Source organism: Lontra canadensis, unplaced genomic scaffold (assembly GCF_010015895.1).
Source record: "Lontra canadensis isolate GAN:19392208 unplaced genomic scaffold, GSC_riverotter_1.0 scaffold58, whole genome shotgun sequence".
Lineage (NCBI taxonomy): Eukaryota > Metazoa > Chordata > Mammalia > Carnivora > Mustelidae > Lontra > Lontra canadensis.
This window is the reverse complement of record NW_022631052.1, coordinates 498,171-521,490: the sequence shown is the minus strand read 5'-3', so window position 1 is coordinate 521,490 and position 23,320 is coordinate 498,171. Positions and strand designations below refer to the sequence as shown.

The following is a 23,320-nucleotide window of genomic DNA, read 5'->3' as shown; positions in this document are numbered from 1 at the left end:
GCAATCAGCTCCTATCCTTAGGTACTTTCCAAAAGTCACTTCATTAACATAAACCTTATTAACATTAACATAAACATAGTAGAGAAAGACTTGTTATGATAACAAGACCTCCAATTCACCCATTTCACCCAGTTCAGGAACTGAAACTAGAGACCAAATGTTAGAACAAAAGATGTACCATAGAGACACAAACTAATTATTTACAAATAAAATGATAACAATAGCTGAGATGTGTTTAAAAAGGGGAAGAAAAAAAAAAGGGGTGGGGAGGGCACCTGGGTGGCTCAGTGGGTTAAGCGTCTGCCTTTGGCTCAGGTCATGATCCCAGGGTCCTAGGCCCCAGCCCTGCCTGGGGCTTCAGTGGGGAGCCTGCTCCTCCCTATTCCTCTGCCTGCTGCTCCCCCTGCTTGTGCGTGCACGCGCTCTCTCTCTGTCAAATAAATAAATAAAATACTAAAATATAAGAAAAAAACAGATACTGCCATTTCTCTCAAGTGCTCAAGAAATTCCAAGGTTTTGGGAACTCTGAGCCAGGAACCTGAATGGAGATCAAATATATATTTCTCATTAAAGTCACAATATCACAATCCTCCACACCCAGCACAATGACTGACACCTAGTTCTCTCTCAAAAATCTCCCAAAAGTCCTAAAATCTTAAAAAAAAAAAAATCAGGACACCTGGGTGGCTCAGTGGGTTAGGCCTCTGCCTTCAGCTCAGGTCATGATCTCAGGGTCCTGGGATCAAGCCCCCCATCGGTCTCTCTGCTTAGCAGGGAACCTGCTTCCTCCTCTCTCTCTCTGCCTGCCTCTCTGCCTACTTGTGATCTCTGTCTGTCAAATAAATAAATAAAATCTTTTTTTTTTTCAATCTCTCAGCAGTCATGAATAAATTTCTGAATGAACTCTTGAGTTCTGGAGAGTCAAGTTTTTTCCCTGTAAGTGAAAAAGAATGCAGATGCCTGAAATCAGATACCCATGACTTGTCCCTTTGGGCCCTAGAATAATCGAAATTTAACTGGGGGGCCATTTGTGCATATAATTAAAGAGTGACATTGAGATCACTAGTGAGTCAGGGGGGGCTGTTAGCTCCCGGAGCAAATGCAGGTCCAGCTTCTTAGCACACACTGGAGGGAACCTGTTCCGTAATTGCAGGATGTCCCATCCCTTCATTTGTAGTCCACCTGCCTGCCTTGTGGTCTTTCACTGGGGCTGTGAGTTTGGCACTCATGACATTTGGACTCAAGTCTTGATTGTTTACAGCAGTCATTCTCAACTGGGGCCATTTCACCCTCCAGAGGACATTTGGTGCTGTCTGTAGACATTGTTGGTTGATAATTGGACATGAAATACAATCGGCGTCTAGTAGGTAGAGGGTGTGAATGCTGAGAACATCCTCCAAAGCACAGTATGGTCCCCCTCCTAGCAAAAAACTTTCTGGTCCAAAATGTTAGTGCCAAGGTGGAAAAATCCTGGTTTAGGGTAATATTAATAATAATTGGTAGCTGGCATTGTTGACTTTTGCCATGTGCCAAGTCTTGCACTATATACTTTACACGCATCATCTCCATCTCCAAATTGTCCCTGAGAAACGAGGACTATGGCAGTCCCCATTTTACAAATAAGAAAACTGAGGCTCAGAGAGGTGGACTTGCTTACCTAAGGCTACACACCTTAGGTGGGGTAGAGTCAGGATGCGTACCCAAGCCTGCATGGCCTCAGAGTCTGTGCTTTTAGCCTCTGCTCTGGGTGGCTCTGACCACTCATTGGAAGTTGATGGGGGGCTAACTAGGCCTCTCTGGATGTGTCTGAATTCATCTGCTGCCCCCCATGGACAGAAGGCTGAGCAGTGAGGCTTCAGAGGGGTCTGTCCACTCAGGTAAGACTTGGCTATTGGCCAGAGAGGAGATTTTTCTTCCCTGAGTTGTCCCAGCCTATCTGTCCTCACTCTCCCTGCAGTGCAGCACAGCACTTGGCTCTAAACCTTAGTTGCCCTGCCAGCCCCAGGCAAGTGCCAGCCCTTCTCTATGAGGAAGCTTCTGGATTCAGACCTAGGCCTTATGCACTCTCCCATGGAGCCCATCCTTTCTGGGCAAGAGTCCTTGAATCAATTCTGGGAGCTGCAGGGTCACATCTCACATGTCCTTTCAGGTAAGGGAGGGCTAGGGCTGCTAGGTTGATGGCAGAACTGGTCCAAGCAAGGGCTTGAGGTCCCAGAAAACCTTGAAAAGTGATTGCTGGACATGGCTGGGAACAGTATAATCCTGGACCAGTGGCGAGTGGAGGTGGAGCAGGTGGTCTTCTCTAGGCTGTTTGTTGGAGGGTATAGCTCTGAGCCCTCGAGCCTGTATATGGACATTCCCAAAGGGCTTTCTGAAGGCCCTGGGAAAGTGTGGTGGCTAAAATACAAGGTAGTTTCTCCAGGGAAGATCAAGAGAGTCAAGAGCCAGTCTAGGGTCAAGTGTGAGAGGAAGCAGTGTTGAATTAGTTTGAAATATCCATCCATCCTTCCTTCCTTCCTTCTTTCCACCCACCCACCCATCCATCCATCCATCCATCTATCCATCCATATATGTAGCAGGCTTCTGCCACGATCCAGGGATACCTACAGTCTTCAGGAACATGCATCATCTCTCTCTGTCTGGGAAGGTGGACAACTCAGAGGTTCCGCCTACTACCTGTGACCGCAGAGTCAGACCCAGCTCTGTCATTTCTGAGCAGTGTGACTTTAGGCAAGGGACCTCACTTTACTGAACCTTATTTTCCTTCTCTGTGTAATGAAGAGATCGGCAGTTCTTGATATCCACCCCACAGAGTTGTGAGAAGTCAATGAGACAGTGTGTCCCAAATGCCTGGCATATAGTAAGTTCTCAATACATAACAGCAATAGTCACCATTTGGGGGGACCTTGGTTAGGTCTTTAGATGCATTATTTAATGTAACCCTTCCCACCACCTTATAATGAAGGTATTATTTCCATTTAAAAATCAGGAACCGGGCGCCTGGGTGGCTCAGTGGGTTAAAGCCTCTGCCTTCGGCTCGGGTCATGATCCCGCGGTCCTGGGATTGAGCTCCGCATGGGGCTCTCTGCTCAGCAGGGAGCCTGCTTCCCCCCCCCACCCGCCGCCTGCCTACTTGTGATCTCTGTCTGTCAAATAAATAAATAATATCTTTAAAAAAAATATATATATATACACATTTGCCTTTTTAAAAAATTATTTTTTAAAATTATTTATTTATTTGAGAGAGAGAGAGAGATAAAGAGAGAAAGCATGAGAGGAGAGAGGACAGTGGGAGAAGCAGTCTCCCTGCCGAGCAGGGAGAACGATGTGGGACTCCATCCTGGGACTCCAGGATCATGACCTGAGCTGAAGGCAGTCGCTTAACCAACTGAGCCACCCAGGCACCATATTTTTTTTATTTTTTAGGATTGTATTTATTTATTTGACAGAGAGATGCATAGAGAGAGAGGGAACACAAGCAGGGGGAGTGGGAGAGGGAGAAGCAGGCTTCCCGGTGAACAGAGAGCCCAATGCGGGGCTCTATCCCAGGACCCTGGGATCATGACCTGAGCCACCCAGGGGCCTTTTAAAAATATACTTATTTTAGGGGCCCCTGGGTGGTTCAGTCAGTTAAGCATCTGCCTTTAGCTCAGGTCACGATCCCAGGATTCTGGGGTGGAGCCCTGCATCCACTGGGCTCCTTTCTCCACAGGGAGCCTGCTTCTCCCTCTCCCTCTGCCTGCCACTCCCCCTGCTTGTGTCTCTGTGCATGTCAAATAAATAAATAAATAAATATCATTTTTAAAATTTTAAAAATAAAGGGACTTTAATTAAATAAATAGTAGTAGGAGGTAGGATGCAGGTATGGCAAAAATTATGAAGATGATTTGGGAAACTTCTCTGGGGTTTCTACTTGGTGGAGTCATAGTGGGTTTACTTTAGTGCCATCCGAACTCCCAGAAGACCCTGGAAATGAGCTAGTCTTGGGCTTTGTAAATCTGATCAGATGGTTCTTATCAACCAAGAATGAGGTTGAGTCTCCACTTTCTCCCCTTCCCAGAGAATCCCGTAGTACCTATGATGAGATGCCCCCCGTCCCTGCTGCCAATCAGAACTACACCAGGTATTGTTTTTGTGCCGCTCTAAGTGTAGGCATTTTGGTGCTATATCCATTCATTTATTCTGCATTCATTCCACAAACATTATGTGCCAATTAGCGAGCATAGAACACACTCCATTCACTCCTAGAAAGTATAAAATCCCGGCACCCAAGGATGAGCCAGTCTGTCTGATGTGACAGAGTACCAGATTTGGAGTCAGACCAGGCTCCATAACTAACTCTCTGTGTAACCACATGCAGGTCCTTTTCCTTCTGTAGCGTCTTTTTTCTGACACTACTTCCATCACTGTTTTGTTTTGTTTTGTTTTTTTCTCTCTCTCCCCAACACCAAGCACTTATTTTTCCATACAAATTCTTCAATTCTCCAACATCAACTAGGTGTCCAACAATTCAATTCAATTCTGACACTGACTCCCAGGGTTAGCACAAGCTCCACTGGCTAAGGCTCAGTCCCATAAGACTGCCTCCACTTCAGAGGCGCCTGGGTGGCACAGTTAGTTGAACGGCTGACTCTTCGTTTTGGCTCCTGTCATTATCTCAGGGTCCTGAGTTCAAGCCCCACGTCTGGCTCCGCACCCAGTGGGGAGTCCGCTTGGAACCCTCTTGCCCTCTGCTCCTCCCCCCAGCCTCTGTCAAAATAAGTAAATAAATAAATCCTTAAAAAAAAGGGGGGGGCGCCTGGGTGGCTCAGTGGGTTAAGCCTCTGCCTTCGGCTCAGGTCATAGTCTAAGGGTCTTGGGATCGAGCCCTGCATTGGGCTCTCTGCTCAGCAGGGAGCCTTCTTCCCTTCCTCTCTCTCTCTGCCTGCTTCTCTGCCTACTTGTGATTTCTGTCTGTCAAATAAATAAATAAAATCTTAAAAAAAAAAAAAGACTGCCCCCACTTCCGGTGTCCCTGCAAATGGGGTTCCCAGGCTGCCTTCACTTTGCCCAGCAGACTAAAAATTTGGGGGGTTCCCATGACGACCTCCTCAGCTTTGATAATTCTGTGGAACAACTCACAGAACTCAAGAACATACTGTACTTACTATTACAGATTTATTATAAAGGACAACTGAGGAACAGCCAAGTGGGAGAGATGCATATTGGGAGGGGGTGCAGAGTTTACATGCCCTCTCCAGGGGTGCCATGGTTCATGGTTCATGGTTGGGGAATTTTTTTGGAGATCTCATTACACAGGCATGGCCACTGGAGATTGAATTTAATCTCCAACCCCTCTCTGCTCACAAAAGGTGAGGAGATAGGGAGGGTTAGGGTCGGGGACATGGCTGAGGAAGGGGGTTGGAAAGTTTTAAACCTCTAATCACAAGGTCGGTTTCTTTGGGGACTAGCTTTCTAGATATCTCAAGCTATCCAGCCCCATTTCCACAAAAAGTCACCTCACTGGCATAAACTCAGGTACCAATAGTTAATGGTCATTATGAATAACAAAAGCAGATTCCAGAAAACACTCCAAGGGTATTTAGAGCTCTGTGTCAAGAATTCTAGACAAAGACCAAATATATATATTTATTATATTAAACCTTCTCTGAGTCAGTCTTCTGGTTGCAAAAAGAGAGTATTCAGCTGAATGAGAGGACCATATGCTGTATCTAGACTGCACCGTATTTTTGTTTTTGACTGCTCTGTATTTCAAAAAATCAATTTGTGACCAGCATTTAAAAATTATATTTCTCTCAAAAATAACCCAGATCTCCCACCCTCTTGAAAAATTAGATTCAGGGGCCCCTGGATGGTTCGGTTGGTTAAGCGCCTGCTTTTGGCTCTGTCACAATCCAGGATCCTGGGATCCAGCCCTGTGTTGGGCTCCCTGCTGAGTCTGGTTCTCCCTCTCCCTCTGGCCCCACCTACTGCTTGTGCTCTCCCGTTCTTTCTCTCAAATCAATTAAAAAGAGAGATGGTGCGCCTGTGTGGCTCAGTGGGTTAAGCCTCTGCCTTCGGCTCAGGTCATGATCTCAGGTTCCTGGGATCGGCGGCATCAGGCTCTCTACTCAGCAGGGAGCCTGCTTCCCCCTCTCTCTCTGCCTGCCTCTCTGCCTACCTGTGATCTTCCTCTCTGTCAAATAAATAAATAAAATCTTAAAAAAAAAGAAAAGAAAAGAAAGAGAGAGAAAGAGAATAGATTTTTAGGATCATCCAGACCGGGAACTTATTCATTTATTAACAATGTAAACTTGAGGGGCACCTGGGTGGCTCAGTCGGTTAAGGGTCTGTCGTCGGCTCAGGTCATGATCCCAGGGTCCTGGGATCAAGCCCTGCATCAGGCTCCCGGCTCAGCAGGGATCTTGCTTCTGCCTCTCCCTCTGCCAATCCCTCTGCTGCTCCCTCTGCCACCCCCTCTGTTGCCCCCCCCAACTGCTGCCACTTGTGCTCTCTCACTCTCTCTCTTAAATAAATAAAATCTTAAACAAAAAACAATGTGACCTTGAGAAAGTCAACGTCCTAATCTGTAAAATGGCGATAGAAAACCTGGTAATTTTAATTCAATGCATATTTAATGCAATACGTAGTCTAGAGTCAATGCAGACACTGAATTAGATGCTGAAGGTGCAAGACAGGGACAGAGAGACAATAACCAAGCAAATAAATACAAGATAATTCTTCTGAAGGAATAAATGAAGCAGGTACAATGGAGGAAATATAAGTGTTGTAGAAAGTCACTAAAGGGTGATGGTTAGTGGCAGGTAGAGATGGGAGCTCAGGGAAGGTGGCGTTTGAGCTGAAATCCAAATGAGCAGACAGCTAGGCCAAAAGGGAAACCAGAGGAAAGGGATCCCAGGCCCAGCTGTTGTGAGGAATAACTGAGTGAAAGCACTTGGGGCTAAACAACCACTCAGTAAACAGCTGCTGTTCTTATTATGGTACATGCTTTACTCTCAGGTCCTTCTATTCAAATGAGGAGAAGTTGTCCAAGCCATAGACCAGAAGGATAAATATATATGAAAAAAAAAAACATGAAAAGTAAATATAGGGGCATCTGAGTGGCACAGTCAGTTGTGTGTCCGACTCTTGGTTTTGGTTCAGGTCATGTCTCAGGGTTGCGAGACTGAGATTCCCTCTCCCTATTCCTCTCCCTTCCCACCCCCACCCCTCCTGCTCCTGAGCCTCTCTTTCTCTCTCAATCTTTTTTTCAAAAAGTAAATGTAAACATATTCATAAAAAGGCCCCCAAGAAAAATTCAGGCTCTGACCTCATAAGAAGATTCCACAGCTCTGAATCATACACCCAAGTCAGGTAGAAGCACTAACCCAGCCTCGCCCCTGTTGCCAACCCAACTTCTTCCTCCATATACAACTATTTTAACTCCTGTAACCCATAATCCCTCCACGGGAAACCTGGAACTGGGAAAAGCCTCTTAATTTTATTTAACTGATATGCATATGTTGTACCTGAACCTCTTTTCATTATTCCCATCTGTTTCTCTTTGGAATTGTGTGCCTGTCTTGTCCAGTTGCTATAAGGGGCTCTGGGATAACAAGAGTAATGGTCAAGAAGGAAAAGGCAGAAATGTAAACAGAAAGCTTCTGTTTGCATGATGAATCTGAACTTGTTTATGGAAGTACAAAAACACATCATAGGCATGTAAGGATTGGTCAAAATCTTGCTGTGACTCTTGGGACAGTTCCATAAGCTGATAGTTTTTGATAAGATGCGTTGAGCCCTGAATACAATCCCACACCTTGCGCTGAAGAACTTCAAGAGCATCAGTGCTTTTAATATTTTCAACATGCCAAGAAGTGGTTTTCTTTTATATTTAGTCCTCCTTCGTGGATAAGAAAACTGAGATTCAAACAGCTAGTAAATGACAGTGCTGGGATTTAAATCCTGATCTGACCCTGCTCCCCAAACTCCCAAGACCTAGCTTTTTTTTAACCACTTAGTGGTTAGTCTCCCAAAGCCAGAGGAAAATACCTCTGAGGGACACCTTTCTATCCCTTAGGTTACTTCCGCCCGAGAGTTAAATCCCCAACCCAGAAACTCCCACACAGGAAAGACTTGCCTCATTGTGCAAGAAGCCCCACCCTGGACACACACACCTTGGGATCAGCACTCCCAAATCCACCCAGATGTAATCCTAGCCCCTTAAAGAAGTCTTCGCTGCCCAGCCAGGATAAAGAAACCTCTCCCATTCCTGAAGACCTTCACCCCACCCCCCAAATTTCAGAGAGGACCAGGTTCGTAATTTGTGGGGCCCAATGCAAAATGAAAATGTGGGTTCCCGTGCTTTAAAAAAAAAAAAAAAATTCAAGAATGAGAGATTAAAGCATGAAACCAAGCCATGGGATCCGTCTTCTGAGACTGCCCTGGTTACTCGCCCATAAAGTCAGCGCTGCTTCAGAGATGCCGTTTAAGTTAAAGGACGGGCTACCTCAGCCAGAATCCTTAAAACCTTTGGACATGAGGTGGACATGGCGGACACGTAGCACACACAACTTCCCAAGATATTCGAGAACACACCCTGGGGCAGACAACCTTCGAAAATCTGAAGCCACTTCTCTTGGCTTGGGCACAAAGTCCCCTTGCACCCTTCTAGTCTTCTGGGTGGTCCTCGCAACCCTGCCCCAGCTCCACCTTCGGGCTGTGTGGGCCTCACCGCGTGCGGCCCATTGCCGGGGCAACCGACGCCGCGACAGATGCATTGTGGTCTGCAACAAAATGCTGGAGAAAGATCCTGAGGGAACCATTGACTCCATGGACCAATGGGAGAGTTCTGGGGGCTGCGTCAAGCCAATGGGGACGTTCCTTGGTGGGCGGGGCCGGCGGGGCTGGGCGGGGCCTAAGCACTAGGCGGCGGCGGCTGGCGTGGGGCTCCTTAGATGCGCCACGGCTTCGGTAGCGACCGTGACTCCTGCCGGGTGTGAGTGTCGCCAGCCCCTCCCCCAGGAGACCGTTGCAGTTGGTCGCCCCCTGCTCCTCGGTGAGAGACTCCGGGGACTCCGGGGGGCTTCGCTGCCTAGTTACATCTCCCGCCGGACTTCTCCCGCTGTTCGGTCCGCGCGGCCCGCGCTTTCTGAGAAGTGGGGTGGGGGGGCGGGAGGAGCGGGCTGGGGGAGCTGGCGCCTCGCAGGCGCAGCCTGCACCCCAACTCCTCACCCCTTGCCCGGGCCTCGCCCCCCAGGTAACCATGTGCGACCGAAAGGCCGTGATCAAAAACGCCGACATGTCGGAGGAGATGCAACAGGACTCGGTGGAGTGTGCAACTCAGGCGTTGGAGAAATATAACATAGAGAAGGACATTGCGGCCCATATTAAAAAGGTGAGGACGGGGCCCGCGGGCAGGGGGGCGCGGGCCGCTTGCGCGCAGCTGGGGCGAGTCACAACTTAGTCCTTCTCCCCGATCCTGCGCTCCCAGAACGCGTGGCAGACATCCTTGGAGGTACGCAGGGCACCTCGGGTGTAGAGGTTTCCAGAAAGGACGCAGATGAATTTTGCGCTCCTGATGAGAAGACCAGACCCTCCGCGCCCGAAGTTTTTTTATTATCCAGCTCCGCAGGGGGAAAGCGCCACCTAGCAACGGTTTCTAGGATCAGGGAGCAGCGGTTCCCCCTCTTCTGCTTGATTCCTGCGCGGAGGATCCATCTGGGTGTTCTGAGGGGGGAGGGGGAGCTGCGTGGGTGTTTCCAGCCCGGCCGGAGGGAGCTCTTGCCAGCCTTCCAGTGGGGAGTTAGTCGGCAGTTGAAGGAAAGTGGGTGGTAGTGGTGGTTTAGGGGGCTGGGGTGAGGGCTTGGTAAATGGCAGTCTGTAGAAAGCTGGCAGGACTGCCAATTTCTCCGAGCTGTGTTTTCTGCAAGGGAAGGAAGCTGGCAGCCTAAGCCGTGGGAGGGTTCCCAGTTGAGAATGGGGAGATGAAAGACTTCAGATGGAACAGAAGTACCTTTTTTGACAAACGCAGCAGTGGGTTCCTCTGGCTTGTAAGAATGTTATTCCAGTAGATGTAAAAGATGTCAATGCTGCATACGGTGAGAGCCAAATTTTGTGTAACTCCTCACCGAGACTTGTAAGAATTACACAGAGAAAGATTGGCCTTGGCGCCTGCCCTACAATCACCTACTGAGGATATTACCACCGTCGTTCTAGTTCTCAGAGCCCCTTTGGCTGAGGAAGATAGGGAAAGCTCTTCCTGCAATTTGCTATCTTTGTATACCAGGTGATAGATTAGCACCATCACGATAGATGTGGAAGAGAGCGGTATTGAAATTAAGGATAAAATCTGACTAAGTGACTGTCAGGTTCTGCTTCTGGCGTTCTTTTCGTAGGACCAGTGGATTGCAGAGTATCTTGTGCCCTTTAAATTTGCATCCACAGTGGCTGAGATGCGAATTGAGGCTTTGCCCTTCGGACATCTTTTGTTTTCAGTGATACTGGAGTGCAGTTAGGGAAGGGGGTATTTGGGGCTAAATATTTACCATTTGGGATGTTGTGGTGCATGACTTACAGGAGGCTAATTTTGTTTGTTTTGTTTACACATAACATGATAAACTAGAACTGTTATCACTGCTCTCTATATAAAGGAGCCTATCCTAGGAGCTATGAAGGTGAAATTACCATGGTAACAAAGTGCCCCTGTCTTTGAGGCTGCCCTTTCTGACTTTTACTTCCCCAGCCCCCATTCTCAGCTTAGCTCAGACTGCAAGTATGTATGCATTAATGCACTATGTAGGCGACTTGGAGCTGGGGAACATTCTTTCATGTTAAGAATTTGCAGATGCTAACGTTCCTTCTTTCTGCCCCTACAGGCTCTGCTTATCTAGGAGGCAAATTCTGACCTCTGGTTTAGCACTGAAATTCTAGTGTTCTTTTTCTTTCCCCCTCCCCCACCCCCCAACCAGGAGTTTGACAAGAAGTACAACCCCACCTGGCACTGCATCGTGGGGAGGAACTTCGGTAGTTATGTGACACATGAAACCAAACACTTCATCTACTTCTACCTGGGCCAAGTGGCCATTCTTCTGTTCAAATCTGGTTAAACGCATGGACTGTGTCACACACCCAGTGATCCATCCAAAACCAAGGACTGCAGCCTAAATTCCAAATACCAGAGACTGAAATCTTCAGCCTTGCCTGGGGGAACACCTCGATCTTTGAACCTTTATTGTGTTGTTTTGTGCAGGCTATTCTCTGTACAAATTTGTTGTGGTTATAAAACAATTAGCAAAACAGCTTACATTTGTATTTATTTTCTATTCCATACCTCTGCCCCATGTTTTTTCTCCTCAAAATCCATTCCTTTCAAATAAATCCGTTGGAGAAGTGTGTGTTAGTAACGATTTGTTCAAATCTAGGGTCGAAAATAGCCTATTACTTGATCTTGAATAGGTTATTGGGGGTCAGGCCTTGAAGTGAGTTTCTGTGGGATGTAATAGACTAGCCTCTTCATAGTGCTCTTGAGTCTTTGATCTGTCCCATCTTGCAGCTGTCGTGTATGGAAGACCACTGCTCAGAAGTGCATGTTGAGAAATGCATGGCAGAGAAACTTTTTGATTAAATCTCGGGTTAAATCTCGGTACTAATCTGATAAATACTATCCTTAAGTGCTCATTTTGTTAAAAGATGCTGTTCTGGACTTTGGGCCTCAGGTGGTGTTGATGAATGTGAGAACTTTATCAAAGTTCTCTTTGGCTGTAAAGCCAATAACAAAGTTGCACTAATGAGAAATTGCTGGGCTCTAGGCCGTCCGTCCCCGTCCCCTTTTCCTGCCCTGTCCCAAAAGGACACTCAAAGATTAAAGTGGTCTTAAGAGGGAAAATGAAAGTTTTTGAGCAGCAGCCCTCCATGTGATTCCAATAAAGTCTTTGCAGGAATTTAAACGTGTAAGCCTGCTGTACTTTGCTTTAACTAGCTGTGCTTAGAAACCCCATTAACAATTAAATGTGAATTGAAGCTTTCATTAAAATACCCAATTAAAGCTGTGGACAAGTAACCTTCATTAAAGGTTTCCTGCTATCAATTTTAAGAAGACTTAAATGCTTTTCTATGACGAAAAGCAAATATAGCAGACTTGGCTTTTGTAGGCATAAAGGAAATATGCCAGAGGCTGAAACAACCCACGCACCTCTTAGGAAGATGCAAGGAAGGTCCTGGCTTTCTAGTCTGTTTTGAGTGTTCACAGGAGGTAAAGCTTTTTGTTTTAAACTTTGGATCTCTGAGATGCAATTAGGATTTCTGAGCAGCCAAGCTACTGCTACATAAGGGGAGGATAATAGTTGAAATGACTCCATCTTAAGGACAGCATTAGGTTGTAACATTTTGGGGAGATTATTACTACTATAACTTGGGGTTTTAGGAATCATAGTGAAGTTGAGCTAGGTTAGGAGTGGGAGCGTTTCAGAATAGAGAGGCAAAAAAAAAAAAAAAAATGTTTATTGGCGGCAGTTAAAATGGGAGAAAAATTTCCCCCCTGCTTTTTGTAGGAAAGAACAATGAGGTTCTGTGGAATGGGAGTATAACTGAGGTGATTAAGGTTTCTATTTATATGAACATGCTGAAGATGTTCCCATAATTCATCTTTTTTCTAGCTCCTTTCCCTTTTTAGTGACTTAGCTATAGTTCTATTTGAAGCCCCCAAAGCTGTATCATTCTTGTTCCATTAGCCCTACTTCCAGATAGTCTTCTGGCAGTAGACCCTAGAGTTGACTTAAGTCCACAATGGCTGGGCATTGGGGGTTTTCATTTGATCGGGCCTGTCTCTACTGCCTGGAAGTGGCAGGTTTTAACTATTTAATTTTTTTTAAATTCAGATATGGAAAAAAAAAACCACTTTGCCAGGGAGATAGAATTGGGTTGATAGTTTATGAAATTCCCTCAGCGTCTGCTCCTTGTTAATTCTAATTTCAAAGACCAATAGGCTCCAGCTGGCTGAAAAAAAAAGTAAGCTAAGTTTTTTAAGGTTTAGCACTTTGTCAAATGCCCTTTTCTGTTCTTTGAGATGGTTGTATATAGATAGCTGTGTCTGAAAGCTTTTCAATGACAGAGCAAGCAAGATCTTGTGAGTGAAAGTACATAAATGACCCCTCTTGTGCTGGCCCTAGAGGCAGCATGTCTAAAGGCTTTTGAAATAGACTTGAACTAAGTTACCCACAATTACCAAGTGGCCAGCCAAGTCACAAGTTGCTTTCTGCAATGTCTTCGCAAAGTCCCTTAAAAACCATGGGCTTAATCCACATTCAGAACATTTTGGGCCTCATTTTATTCATTTATTTAAAGGTTTTATTTATTTACTTGAGAGAGAGAGAGAGCACAGTAGGCAGAGCAGCAGGCAGAGGGAGAGGGAGAAGCAGGCTCTCTGCCAAGCAAGGAGCTGGATGTAGGGCTTGATCCCAGGACCCTGGATCACGACCTGAACTGAAGCGAGCCATTTAACCGACTGAGCTGCCCAGGCACCCGTTTTTTTATTTTAAAGATTTTATTTATTTGACAGAGACGGCAAGAGAGGGAACACAAGCAGGGGGAGTGGGAGAGGGAGAAGCAGGCTTCCCGCTAAGCAGGGAGCCCAAAGCAGGGCTCCATCCCAGGACGCTGGGATCATGACCTGAGCAGAAGGCAGACGCTTAATGACTGAGCCGCCCAGGTGCCCGTTTAGGTCTCATTTTAGCATCAAACGTTGGACTGTATTAAGGAGATGAGCTCTGCCCAGCTCTACCCCTTAGTACCGAGAAAAAAAAAGGGGGGTTAGGCTAGATCATTTTCAAACTTTTTTTGGGGGGGGCTACAAAAGCCTCCAAATGTATTCTGATAAAGGAGTTCTCCATATAAAACACAAAAGCAGGAGTTTCCTGGAACATTTATTTATTCTTTCACCAAAGGTTTGTTTTCTTCGTGACAGGTGCTGAGGATCCAATAGTAGTTTTTGGTAGAAGAGGACTGAGTGATGACAAAAATGTATTTCCCTCACACTCCCCCTGTCCCAAGAAGAAATAACAAATACCACACAAATTGTAAACTCATTCAGTGGTTCAGTTCGTAATTCTAATTGTGATTGTTAGCACTCAGACTCGGGCCTTCGTTTTTGGCCCCAGACTTAGTCCTAGGCTGAGAGGCTGACTCAGGTACAGCTAGGACACGTTTTGGTTCAAATCATCATTGGGTTCAAATGAGTCATCATCCCTGTGGAAGGCAGCACCAGCAGAGAAGCTACAAACACACTTCAAAAAGGAGAAGTAGTGCTGGTTTTACCTTAACCATGCACCGCGCAGTCAATAAAAATTAGGAGCTGAGCAAAAAATACAGAGCAAATACCTCTGGGAGAAGCCCTGAAGCAGCTTCTAGTGAAAGGTGCAGTAGAATCTGTTTCTTCCACTTTGGGACTGGTCACGTCAGAACATGAGTCCAAGGCACACGTCCTTAAGAGGGTATGTTCTGCTGCCAGTCTCACTAGCCAGATTATCCTCCAGTTCCAGGCTTTTGACAGGATGTGACTGTTCACACTCCAGAATGGTAAAGGAGTTACAGTTTGAAGCCAGAATGAATAGCCACGATGCCTGATGTGAGACTTTCATAAGTCACTTTTTCAAAACCTGCATCTTGTATCATCTCTTTGAACTCCTCCTAAAACGCAAAGATACAGCAAGGATCACCTGGATTTAAACTCTAGGGCCTTTGTTGTAAAATATCAAAGTTTTGTACCTGAGATGGGAACTGTCGGATACTTTCTACAAGATATTGGTAGGACTTCCAATCTCCTGCAATGACCTCTCCCAGGACAGGAATGACCTGGAAGCTATATAGATCATAAAGCCTAAAAACAAAGGCAAAAGAGTAAGATTAGAACATGCCCCCTGATAAGAAGCAAGAAGGTTTAAGCCTGAAGTTATAAATTCAAATGCCCATAGGGGTCAAGTATCTGGAAGTAATGTGGGCCAAGTCCAAGACCAGTAGGGACTAGTGAGGAGGTGGCGGTGACAGGTGCAGGTAGAAAATAGCATAAAAGTGGAGAAGGGGCAGGTAATACTCAGCTCCGACTACTGCCATGTGGGAATAAGTGCTCAGCGTTGCCCTATATGATTCCTCAAGTGAAGCTGGAAACTCACATTTTTATGTGAAACTTCCTGATTTTCAAATATGAACATCTAAGTCAATCTTTTTTTAAAGGTTTATTTGTTGTGGTTTTTTTTTTTTTTTTTTTTTTTTTTATTCAACAGAGAGAGAGAGAGAGATCACAAGCAGGCAGAGAGGCAGACAGAGGGAAGCAGGCTCCCCGCTGTGCAGAGAGCCTGATGTGGGGCTCGATCCCAGAACCCCGAGACCACAACCCAAGCTGAAAGCAGAGGCTCAACCCACTGAGCCACCCAGGCGCCCCTAAGTCGATTTCTTAAAATACAAAATACATCTGTGGGCCAACTTGACCTTCTGGTTGCTGGTTTGAAACTCTTTTGGCTTAGGTATTCAGAACTGGCTGACTTCTGAGGTGGCACTGTGCCTTAGATAGGGCTATCGTGTGCCTTAGAGACTCTGAACTATGAGCTTCATGCTTATCACTTACTGGCTGTTTCTGTCCAGTTTGGGGATGGAAAACCCTTGGCTAGACAATGAGAATAAAACCCTGTTAACAGTACCAACCTGGATACGAGGGGATTGTTCACTTGACTAAACTCCAGACAGAGAAACCGTCCTCCTGGTTTCAGGACTCGATGGGCTTCCTGGAGTGCCTGAGCAAGACAAGGAACAAGAGAACACACTCCTCAGCAGAACTCAATTCCATGAGGCCAAAACAGCTTTAACTTTGATGGGCATTATAAAAGTTAGCATTTCCCATAGCATGCACATAGATCCCTTGTGCATTCTCAGTGGGTCAGCTGTAGCAGCAGAGATAACCCGACAATATCCTAAATTTTATAGGCATTCTGCTGCCCGTGAAGAGAATGTTACTTGGAGTACTCAGATTGGTACAACCACATGATGGCCAATTTCACAACTGTTATTTATTATTTATTAAATTATTTTTATTTATTTATTAAATCTTTTTTTATTATTTATTTATTAAAATCTTATTTATTAAAATCTTATTTCAGGATTTTCTTTTTTTTCTTTTTTTTTTAAAGTTATTTATTAAAATCTTATTTCAGGATTTTCTTTTTTTTCTTTATTTTTTTAAGTAAACTCTTTACCCAACATGGATTTGAACTTCAAACCCGGAGATCAAGAGTTGCACCCTTTACTGGTAGATCAGCCAGGTGCCCCTACAATTACTTATTTAAATCACAATGGATATCCTCTTTGATCTAGGAATTTTACTTCAAGGAACCTCTCTCACGGAAATGTATCTGTTGTAGGGGCACAGGGGTGGCTCAGTCCATTAAGCACCTGACTTTTGATTTTGGCTCAGCTCAGGTCAATAAGATCGGTCTCCGTGCTGGGCGTGGAACCTGCTTAAGATTCTCCCTCTGCCCCTTCCCCCCATCCAAAAAAAAAAAAAAAGGAAAGAAATGCATCTATTGTAGAGATGACATGCACACATGTTATTACCTGCAGCACTGTTTGAACAGCACAAGATTAGAAGCATCTTAACTATTGAGAGACTAAATTTTGGAATGTCTATATAAATGGAATCTATGCAGCTATTTAGAAAAAGGAAAAGCCAGGGCTCTTCATGTACTGAAATGGAAAAATCCCCCAAGATATATTTTTAAGGGGAAAAAAAAAGCAATGGGCAAAATGTATCATATGCTAATATTTATACAAAAGAAGAAGAAAAATAAAAATGTTTATTATTCACAAAACATCTTTGCAAAGGTACCTAAGAAACTGGTGATTGGAGGAGGGAGAGGAGGTACTGCATGGTTGCTACACATGGGTGGGAGGCATACTTTCACTGACATGCCCTTTTTTTTTTTTTTTAAGATTTTATTTATTTGACAGAGATCACAAGTAGGCAGAGAGGAGGGAGAGAGGGGGAAGCAGGCTCCCCGCTGAGCAGAGAGCCAGATGTGGGGCTCTATCCTGGGACCTGAGTCAAGTCCCGGTTCAAGGCCTGAGATGAAGGCAGAGGCTTTAACCCACTGAGCCACCCAGGCATCTCTGACATGCTCTTTTGTACTTTGAACCTATTCAAACATTTTTTTAATTAGAAGAAATAATAAACTGGCTACATACAAGGGGCAGGTCACAAAAACCAAGCTCAAGTGCACCATAAAGATGTCCCACTGAAAGCAGAGGAACCAGGTAACTGGAGCCCGTGATTACAAAAACAAAACATGGTGCCTTGCACATGGTCTTCAAATGCTCTGGGACAGAATACTGAGGGAGACATGAAGAGCCGCATCAGGGAGTGTCTGGCCGGATCAGTTGGTAGATAAATTTGATCTCAGGGTTGTGAGCTGGAATCCCATGTTGAGTGCAGAGATTACTTAAAGATAAAATCTTTAAAAAAAAAAAGAACAGCTGCATCAGATTAAGAGCTAAATGTTCCCTTCTCCCTGTAGAGGAACCCATGACTCTAGATATCTTCTGCCAAAATAAGTGTTCGAGTGCCTTCTGTGTTGGCCTTGGAAATGCATCTGATCTGCAAACTCACTGGGTCAGACAACTTCACAAGTGAGCGGAAACAGATGGGAAGCCAGAGCATGACTGACAGCTCAAAGATGTGAATACCAACCCAAGCAATAAACGCTTCTATGGGGATCTGCTCTGTGGTTTGTTTTTTTCCCCCCCTTCATTTTTGCGATGAGGAAAATTGGCAACTTCAAGGAATGAAGCCCCCAAGCCTGAAACAGTCATTCCATTCAAAAGCTGGGTGGAGAGAAGAGTCTCTCCCTCTTTCCTCATTTTCTGTGGGGCTGCTCTAGGAGATCGAATAGCACGAGAGTCACACAAGCTAAAGATGCGGCCATATATACCTGCTCAATGTGTGTGACATTCCGGATCCCAAAGGCGATAGTGTAAACATCAAACTTGTCATCATCAAAAGGCAGTTCTTCAGCATCTCCCAATACCCAAGCAAGTCCTAAAAGAGAAAATCATTTCTGGGCTCAGCCTGGGCTGCTCGATTGCACCCAGCGAACTGTCAAACCTGAGGAGGGCATTGTGGGAATCCCCCGATTTGTAGTCAGCCGGGCAGAAGTGTGGACAGCCTGCACACCCCACTCATGGCTGACTTCTCAAGTGGGGGCAGTCTGTGCAACCTGTGACTGATTCTGGGAGTCAGTGTCAGAATTGAACTGAATTGTTGGACACCTACTTGGTGTCGGAGAACTGGAAAGCAGTCTGGCGCTGGGCAAATACCATATGTGTGGTATTGGAAACCATCACATGCCTGCATTCATCACTGGGTTCCTGGCCGCTGTCTTCGAGGTGCTGTCTTGGCCTGAGAATCTGAATTTCTTCAAGTTTAGCAGCAAGCTCTTTCCTCAGGGGTCTCAGGGTAGAACCTGATGAATATTTAGTTATGCCCACCCTGAAGCAATTTTTACCTAACTAACTGTTCTGTGTAAAGTACCATGGTTAGGATCCCAGGTCTGGGGTTTAGACTGCCAGGGCTTTAATTCTAGCATCACCATTTATTAGCTGTATCATCTTGAATAAACTACTTTGCCTTGGTTTCCTCATCTGTAAGATGGAGTTAATAACAGTACTAACTTCAGAGGGCAATTGGAAGTATTTTTTTTAAGATTTTATGTATTTATTTGACAGACAGAGATCATAAGTAGGCAGAGAGGCAGGCAGAGAGAGGGGGAAGCAGGCTCCCTGCTGAGCGGAGAGCCCGATGCGGGGCTCAATCCCAGGACCCTGAAACCATGACCTGAGCCGAAGGCAGAGGCTTAGCGCACTGAGTCACCCAGGTGCCCCTCTTTTTTTTTTTTTAATTTAATGTATTCATTTGAGAGAGAGAGCACAAGCAGGGGGAGAGGCAGAGTGAGAAGCAGGCTCCCTGCTGAGCAGGGAGCCCAACGTGGGACTCGATTCCAGGACCCTGAGATCATGACTTGAGCTGAAGGCAGACGCTTAACCGACTGAGCCACCCAGGCACCTTGATTGGAAGTATTCTAAGTATGGAATTTAGCCTAGTTATACTGGTTCTACTGAAGAATCAAAATGTCTAGACAATTTTTGTCTGGTCACAAATTCAGAAAACACCCAAGGTAACCCCATAACAAGGTAGCTACGTGCACTAAAGGATCCTGATTCAGCTTTAAGATTAGTCAACTTGCAGCAAATTAGACATAAAATGCAATATAGAAGGAAGGCTCTATAGAGGAAAGTAAATGAAAACCTCCCTGGAAAAGCAAAGTGGCGGTATTTAACAAAACCCTTAAAAATAACTATACACTGAGGTGCCTGGGTGGCTCACCAGTTGGTTAAGCGTTGGACTCTTAGTTTCGGCTTAGATCGTGATCTGGAGATCATGAAGGTCTAGAGATCCAGCCCCGCATGGGACTCCATGTTCCGCCTCTCTCCCTTTCCCTTTGCCCCTGCCGCAGCTCAAAACACACACACTCTCTCTCTCAAATAAATAAATGAATCTTTAAAAAAACAAAACAAAACATATCCTTTGAACCAGCTCTTTGGTTTTTAGGAGGATGACCCTGATATCATCCTCAGGGCAACTACTCTGAGCCCTTGATGGCAGGGTCTGTATTATCTCTTCACATACATTATCTTATCATATTCTCTTCTCATACTACCACCATGGGATAGCTCGTATTATCATCATCATGTTTTGGAGAGCCAAGCTGAGTATCAGGCAGCTTGTCCAAGGTCATCCAGATGGATTGGAACTCAGGTTGTTTTATCCCAGAGCCTGTGTTTCCTTCTTATCTATTTTTTATTATCTATTTATCTATTTATTTATTTGACAGACAGAGATCACAAGTAGGCAGAGAGGCAGGCAGAGAGAGAGGAGGGGAAGCAGGCTCCCTGCTGAGCAGACAGCCTGGTGCAGGGCTCCTTCCCAGGACCCTGAGATCCTGACCTGAGCCAATGGCAGAGGCTTAACCCACTGAGCCACGCAGGCGCCCCGAGCCTGTGTTTTCAATAGCTGTGGTACATTACCTCCTAATGTGGTTTTTATTCTCCCATTTTATAGATAAGGGAATTGAGATCTGAAGAGCTTAAACACTTGTCTGAGGTTATGTTAAAGGGAAAAATGAACAAATGCATGCAAAAATTTACAAATTAGGACGTCACAATGCTGTGCTTTTTAAGCAAGAGTTTAGAAAAAAGTGAAGATCAATTGGGGTTGCTGCTTATGTAAACTGGTGATGTGAATCTTTGTCATTCACATCCGTATGAGAGAAAATCATAAAGAAGGATTTTAAGGAATTTTTAATGACATGGAAAGATCTCTTGATACAATACTGAGTTAGGGCAGGATACTAAATTGTATATACAGGAAGTCTTCAATTTTATAAAAAGGAAATGATTAGGAAAAGCTAGGAAGGAAATACATTAAAATACTAGGAGCATTACTTGATGTTGGAATTATAGGTAACATTTACTTTCCTCTTAAAACCTTTGCAAAATCCAAAATTTCTCTCAAATCTATCACTTTTATAACCTATTAAATAATCAAAAAAATATTTATTTTCTTATTTGAGAGAGAGAGAGTGTGAATGCATGAGAGCACAGGGGGGTGGTGGCAGAGGGAGAGGGAGAAGCAGGCTCCCCACTGAGCAGGAAGCCAGAGGCGGGGCCGAGGCTGGAAGTCAATCCAGGACCCCAGGATCATGACCTGAGGTGAAGGTAGACGTTTAACCAACTGAGCCCAGGCGTCCCTCAGATAACTTTTTTTAAAGCTCCTGCCCTCAGAACTTCCACTTGGGGAGGAAGTGCTCCACAGAAGATGTAAATCAAACACACAAGAGTGCTACACATAAATGTCTTTCTCATTAACTTACTCTTCCAAATTAATTTCTAGGGTTCTCCTTAGTTTCAACTCTTTTCATGGTATATTTTTTACAAAGACATCATTGTTGGACACTGATAAAGCAAGGAGGAAGATAAGGAAAACTGGCCTATGCAGCACTTAATAATTCATTCGCCAGTGGTTTTGTCTTGGCAGTGAGGAGAGGCTGAAGGGCAAGCTATGCTATGGAAGGGATGATTCCAGAAATGGAACACTGCCTATCACTTCTATCTTTGTTCTCCATTCTTTATGGCTGAGCACCAGAGGGAAGGGAAACACGTTTTTCAGCAGGAGTAAGGAAACATAGTGCCTTTGTCTAAAAACACTAGGGGCTGTCTGCTTTCCGATCAGCACTGATGGTTAACAAAAGAGCCCTTCATCTTGGAGGCCAAGTGGGTGGTGGTCTGTCTAGGCAGTTCGTTCTGGGGGTGGGGGGCGGAGGAGGAAGAATTGAACTAAAATAACCATAGTCACTTCTGGTGGGGGAGGGGGGAGCACAGGAACGCTGATGTTGACCCGAGGGACTTTATTTTCTTTGTCCCAGACCACTGCCTCATGTTAGCTGCCTGCAGTGCTTGACCAGCTGGGAAGAGGGCAGTGCAGCGGCTCTGGAAAGCTGGCGCAGCTGCCACATTCTGACTTCTGCTTGAGAAAGTTGGGGGGAAAATATTTTAAAGGGTGAAAACAGGGGCGCCTGCGTGGCTCAGTGGGTTAAAGCATCTGCCTTCAGCTCAGGTTGTGATCCCAGGGTCCTGGGATCGAGCCCTGCATCAGGCTCTCTGCTCAGCCTCTCTGCCTACTTGTGATCTCTGTCAGTCAAATAAATAAATAAATAAATAAATAAATAAAATTTTTAAAGGGTGAAAACAAACAGCAAAATGTGAAATCTACATCTTTAAGCTAGGGCACAAATTGTTCATTTTCAGGCTGCAATGGGTTCCCAGAAACCCGCAGTTGCTCCTGTCTGCTGCTGAGACAAGTACTGTTTCCGGGTGTTTCTTTCATTCTATCAGTTGGGCCCTCGAGAAACAGATGCCCAGGTGAGGGAAGAGTGAAAAAGGTTTTTTTTTGCGGGGGGTGGGGGGAGAGTGGTAAGGGAGAACACCTGGGGTTGGATAAAAGGATAAAAGGAAGAAGAAGCAAGACTGAGTGGGGAAAGCCTTAGGCCTCAATGCAGATCTGATAAAGCCTTAGCCAACCCAACAGGGAGCTCTGGAAAGCACCTAACTTGGAAGCTGAGGCAGGACCTAAAGGTTGTTAGAGCTGAAGGCTGCCAGCTGCCTGCACTCTTCTCGTGTCTGAAGGTCAAGTTCCTGCTTTAAGGGCAGAGCCCCTTCTCAGCTTCCACATCGGTGGAAATCCTCTGGGCACTGATGGGGAATGGGATGGCTCCAAAACAGGACGTTGGGGTCAGCAGGGAGTTGCTGGGAACTGAAGGCAAAACTTCCGTCTCAGGGTCCAAGAGCTAAGATCCCAAGACTCAACTCCAATTTGGGATCTGCCACTTAAGAGTTGTGTTACCTGGACAAAGACACTTTACTCAAGCAGCACTTGGGGCTTTGGTTATCGGCCCTGTCACATGGGGCTGGTAATCAAGCTACCACCCCAGTTTGGCGAAATCATGTACCTAACAGGGATGTTTAGGTGGTTCAGTGGGTTAAACCTCTGCCTTCGGCTCAGGTCATGGTCTCGGGGTCCTGGGATCAAACCCCCACATCGAGCTCTCTGCTCAGCAAGGAGCCTGCTTCCCGGGCCCCCACTCTCTCTCTGCCTGCCCTTCTGCCTGCTTGTGATCTCTGTCTGTCAAATAAATAAATAAAATCTTAAAAAAAATGTACATAACAGCCTGCAAACTGGATTCAGGCACACAAATTATCTTTGACTCCGGCCTAGCTATATGTTTTTGAAAATAAAGCACTTCAACATTTATATATCCCATCTTATTTCATAAACACACAAACATTTCCACTGTGTCTACTTCTCACAGGACTTACCAGCTTTGTGTCCTTGTGCACGGGCTTTCTGCTTTCCAATCTTTAGCATCTCCTTGTTGATGTCACAGACCACTACCCGGGAACCACCCAAGGGGTCCTCTTCATTTTGGTACTTTCTAGCAATTTCTTCCCAGGATAAATTTTGCTGGGCCCGTAACTGCCGCTTCAGCTTTCCCTTGTGCTGTGCCTGGACATAATTAAGGAACCGGAATGCAATGTCACCTGTGGGAAGCCAACAGGAGGAGAGATGCAAACACAAACACAAGCAAAACCCCAACATTTCCAAAACCCAAACAGAGCAACAAAGGTACAGGATTTGACAGTGTACAAAAATTGAAGTTTCTCTTCATTTCTCTGGTAAATTAAAAGG

General features: G+C 45.4%; 2 protein-coding genes across 3 annotated transcripts in view; one reads left to right on the top strand and one right to left on the bottom strand.

The window, feature by feature from the left end:
- Window positions 1-11,374, top strand: part of DYNLL1 (dynein light chain LC8-type 1) — a 31,096-nt gene extending 19,722 nt beyond the window's left edge. Inside the window, exons 1-3 of one of the 2 annotated variants that reach the window (XM_032876146.1) lie at window positions 8,903-9,037; window positions 9,239-9,376; window positions 10,950-11,374. In XM_032876146.1, the coding sequence (XP_032732037.1) occupies window positions 9,245-9,376; window positions 10,950-11,087 (270 nt within the window). In that variant the 5' untranslated portion in view covers window positions 8,903-9,037; window positions 9,239-9,244 and the 3' untranslated portion in view covers window positions 11,088-11,374. Of the gene's footprint in view, window positions 1-8,902; window positions 9,038-9,238; window positions 9,377-10,949 lie in introns of those variants that run through there. The other variant, XM_032876147.1, reaches the window with a different exon arrangement.
- A 2,514-nt stretch (window positions 11,375-13,888) lies between these two features.
- COQ5 (coenzyme Q5, methyltransferase) overlaps window positions 13,889-23,320 on the bottom strand; it is a 17,116-nt gene continuing 7,684 nt past the window's right edge. The window contains exons 3-7 of the mRNA XM_032876140.1: window positions 22,951-23,172; window positions 17,952-18,058; window positions 15,676-15,764; window positions 14,743-14,854; window positions 13,889-14,664 (exon numbers count right to left, since the gene is read on the bottom strand). Of these exons, the coding sequence (XP_032732031.1) occupies window positions 14,563-14,664; window positions 14,743-14,854; window positions 15,676-15,764; window positions 17,952-18,058; window positions 22,951-23,172 (632 nt within the window). The 3' untranslated portion in view covers window positions 13,889-14,562. The remainder of the gene's footprint in view (window positions 14,665-14,742; window positions 14,855-15,675; window positions 15,765-17,951; window positions 18,059-22,950; window positions 23,173-23,320) is intronic.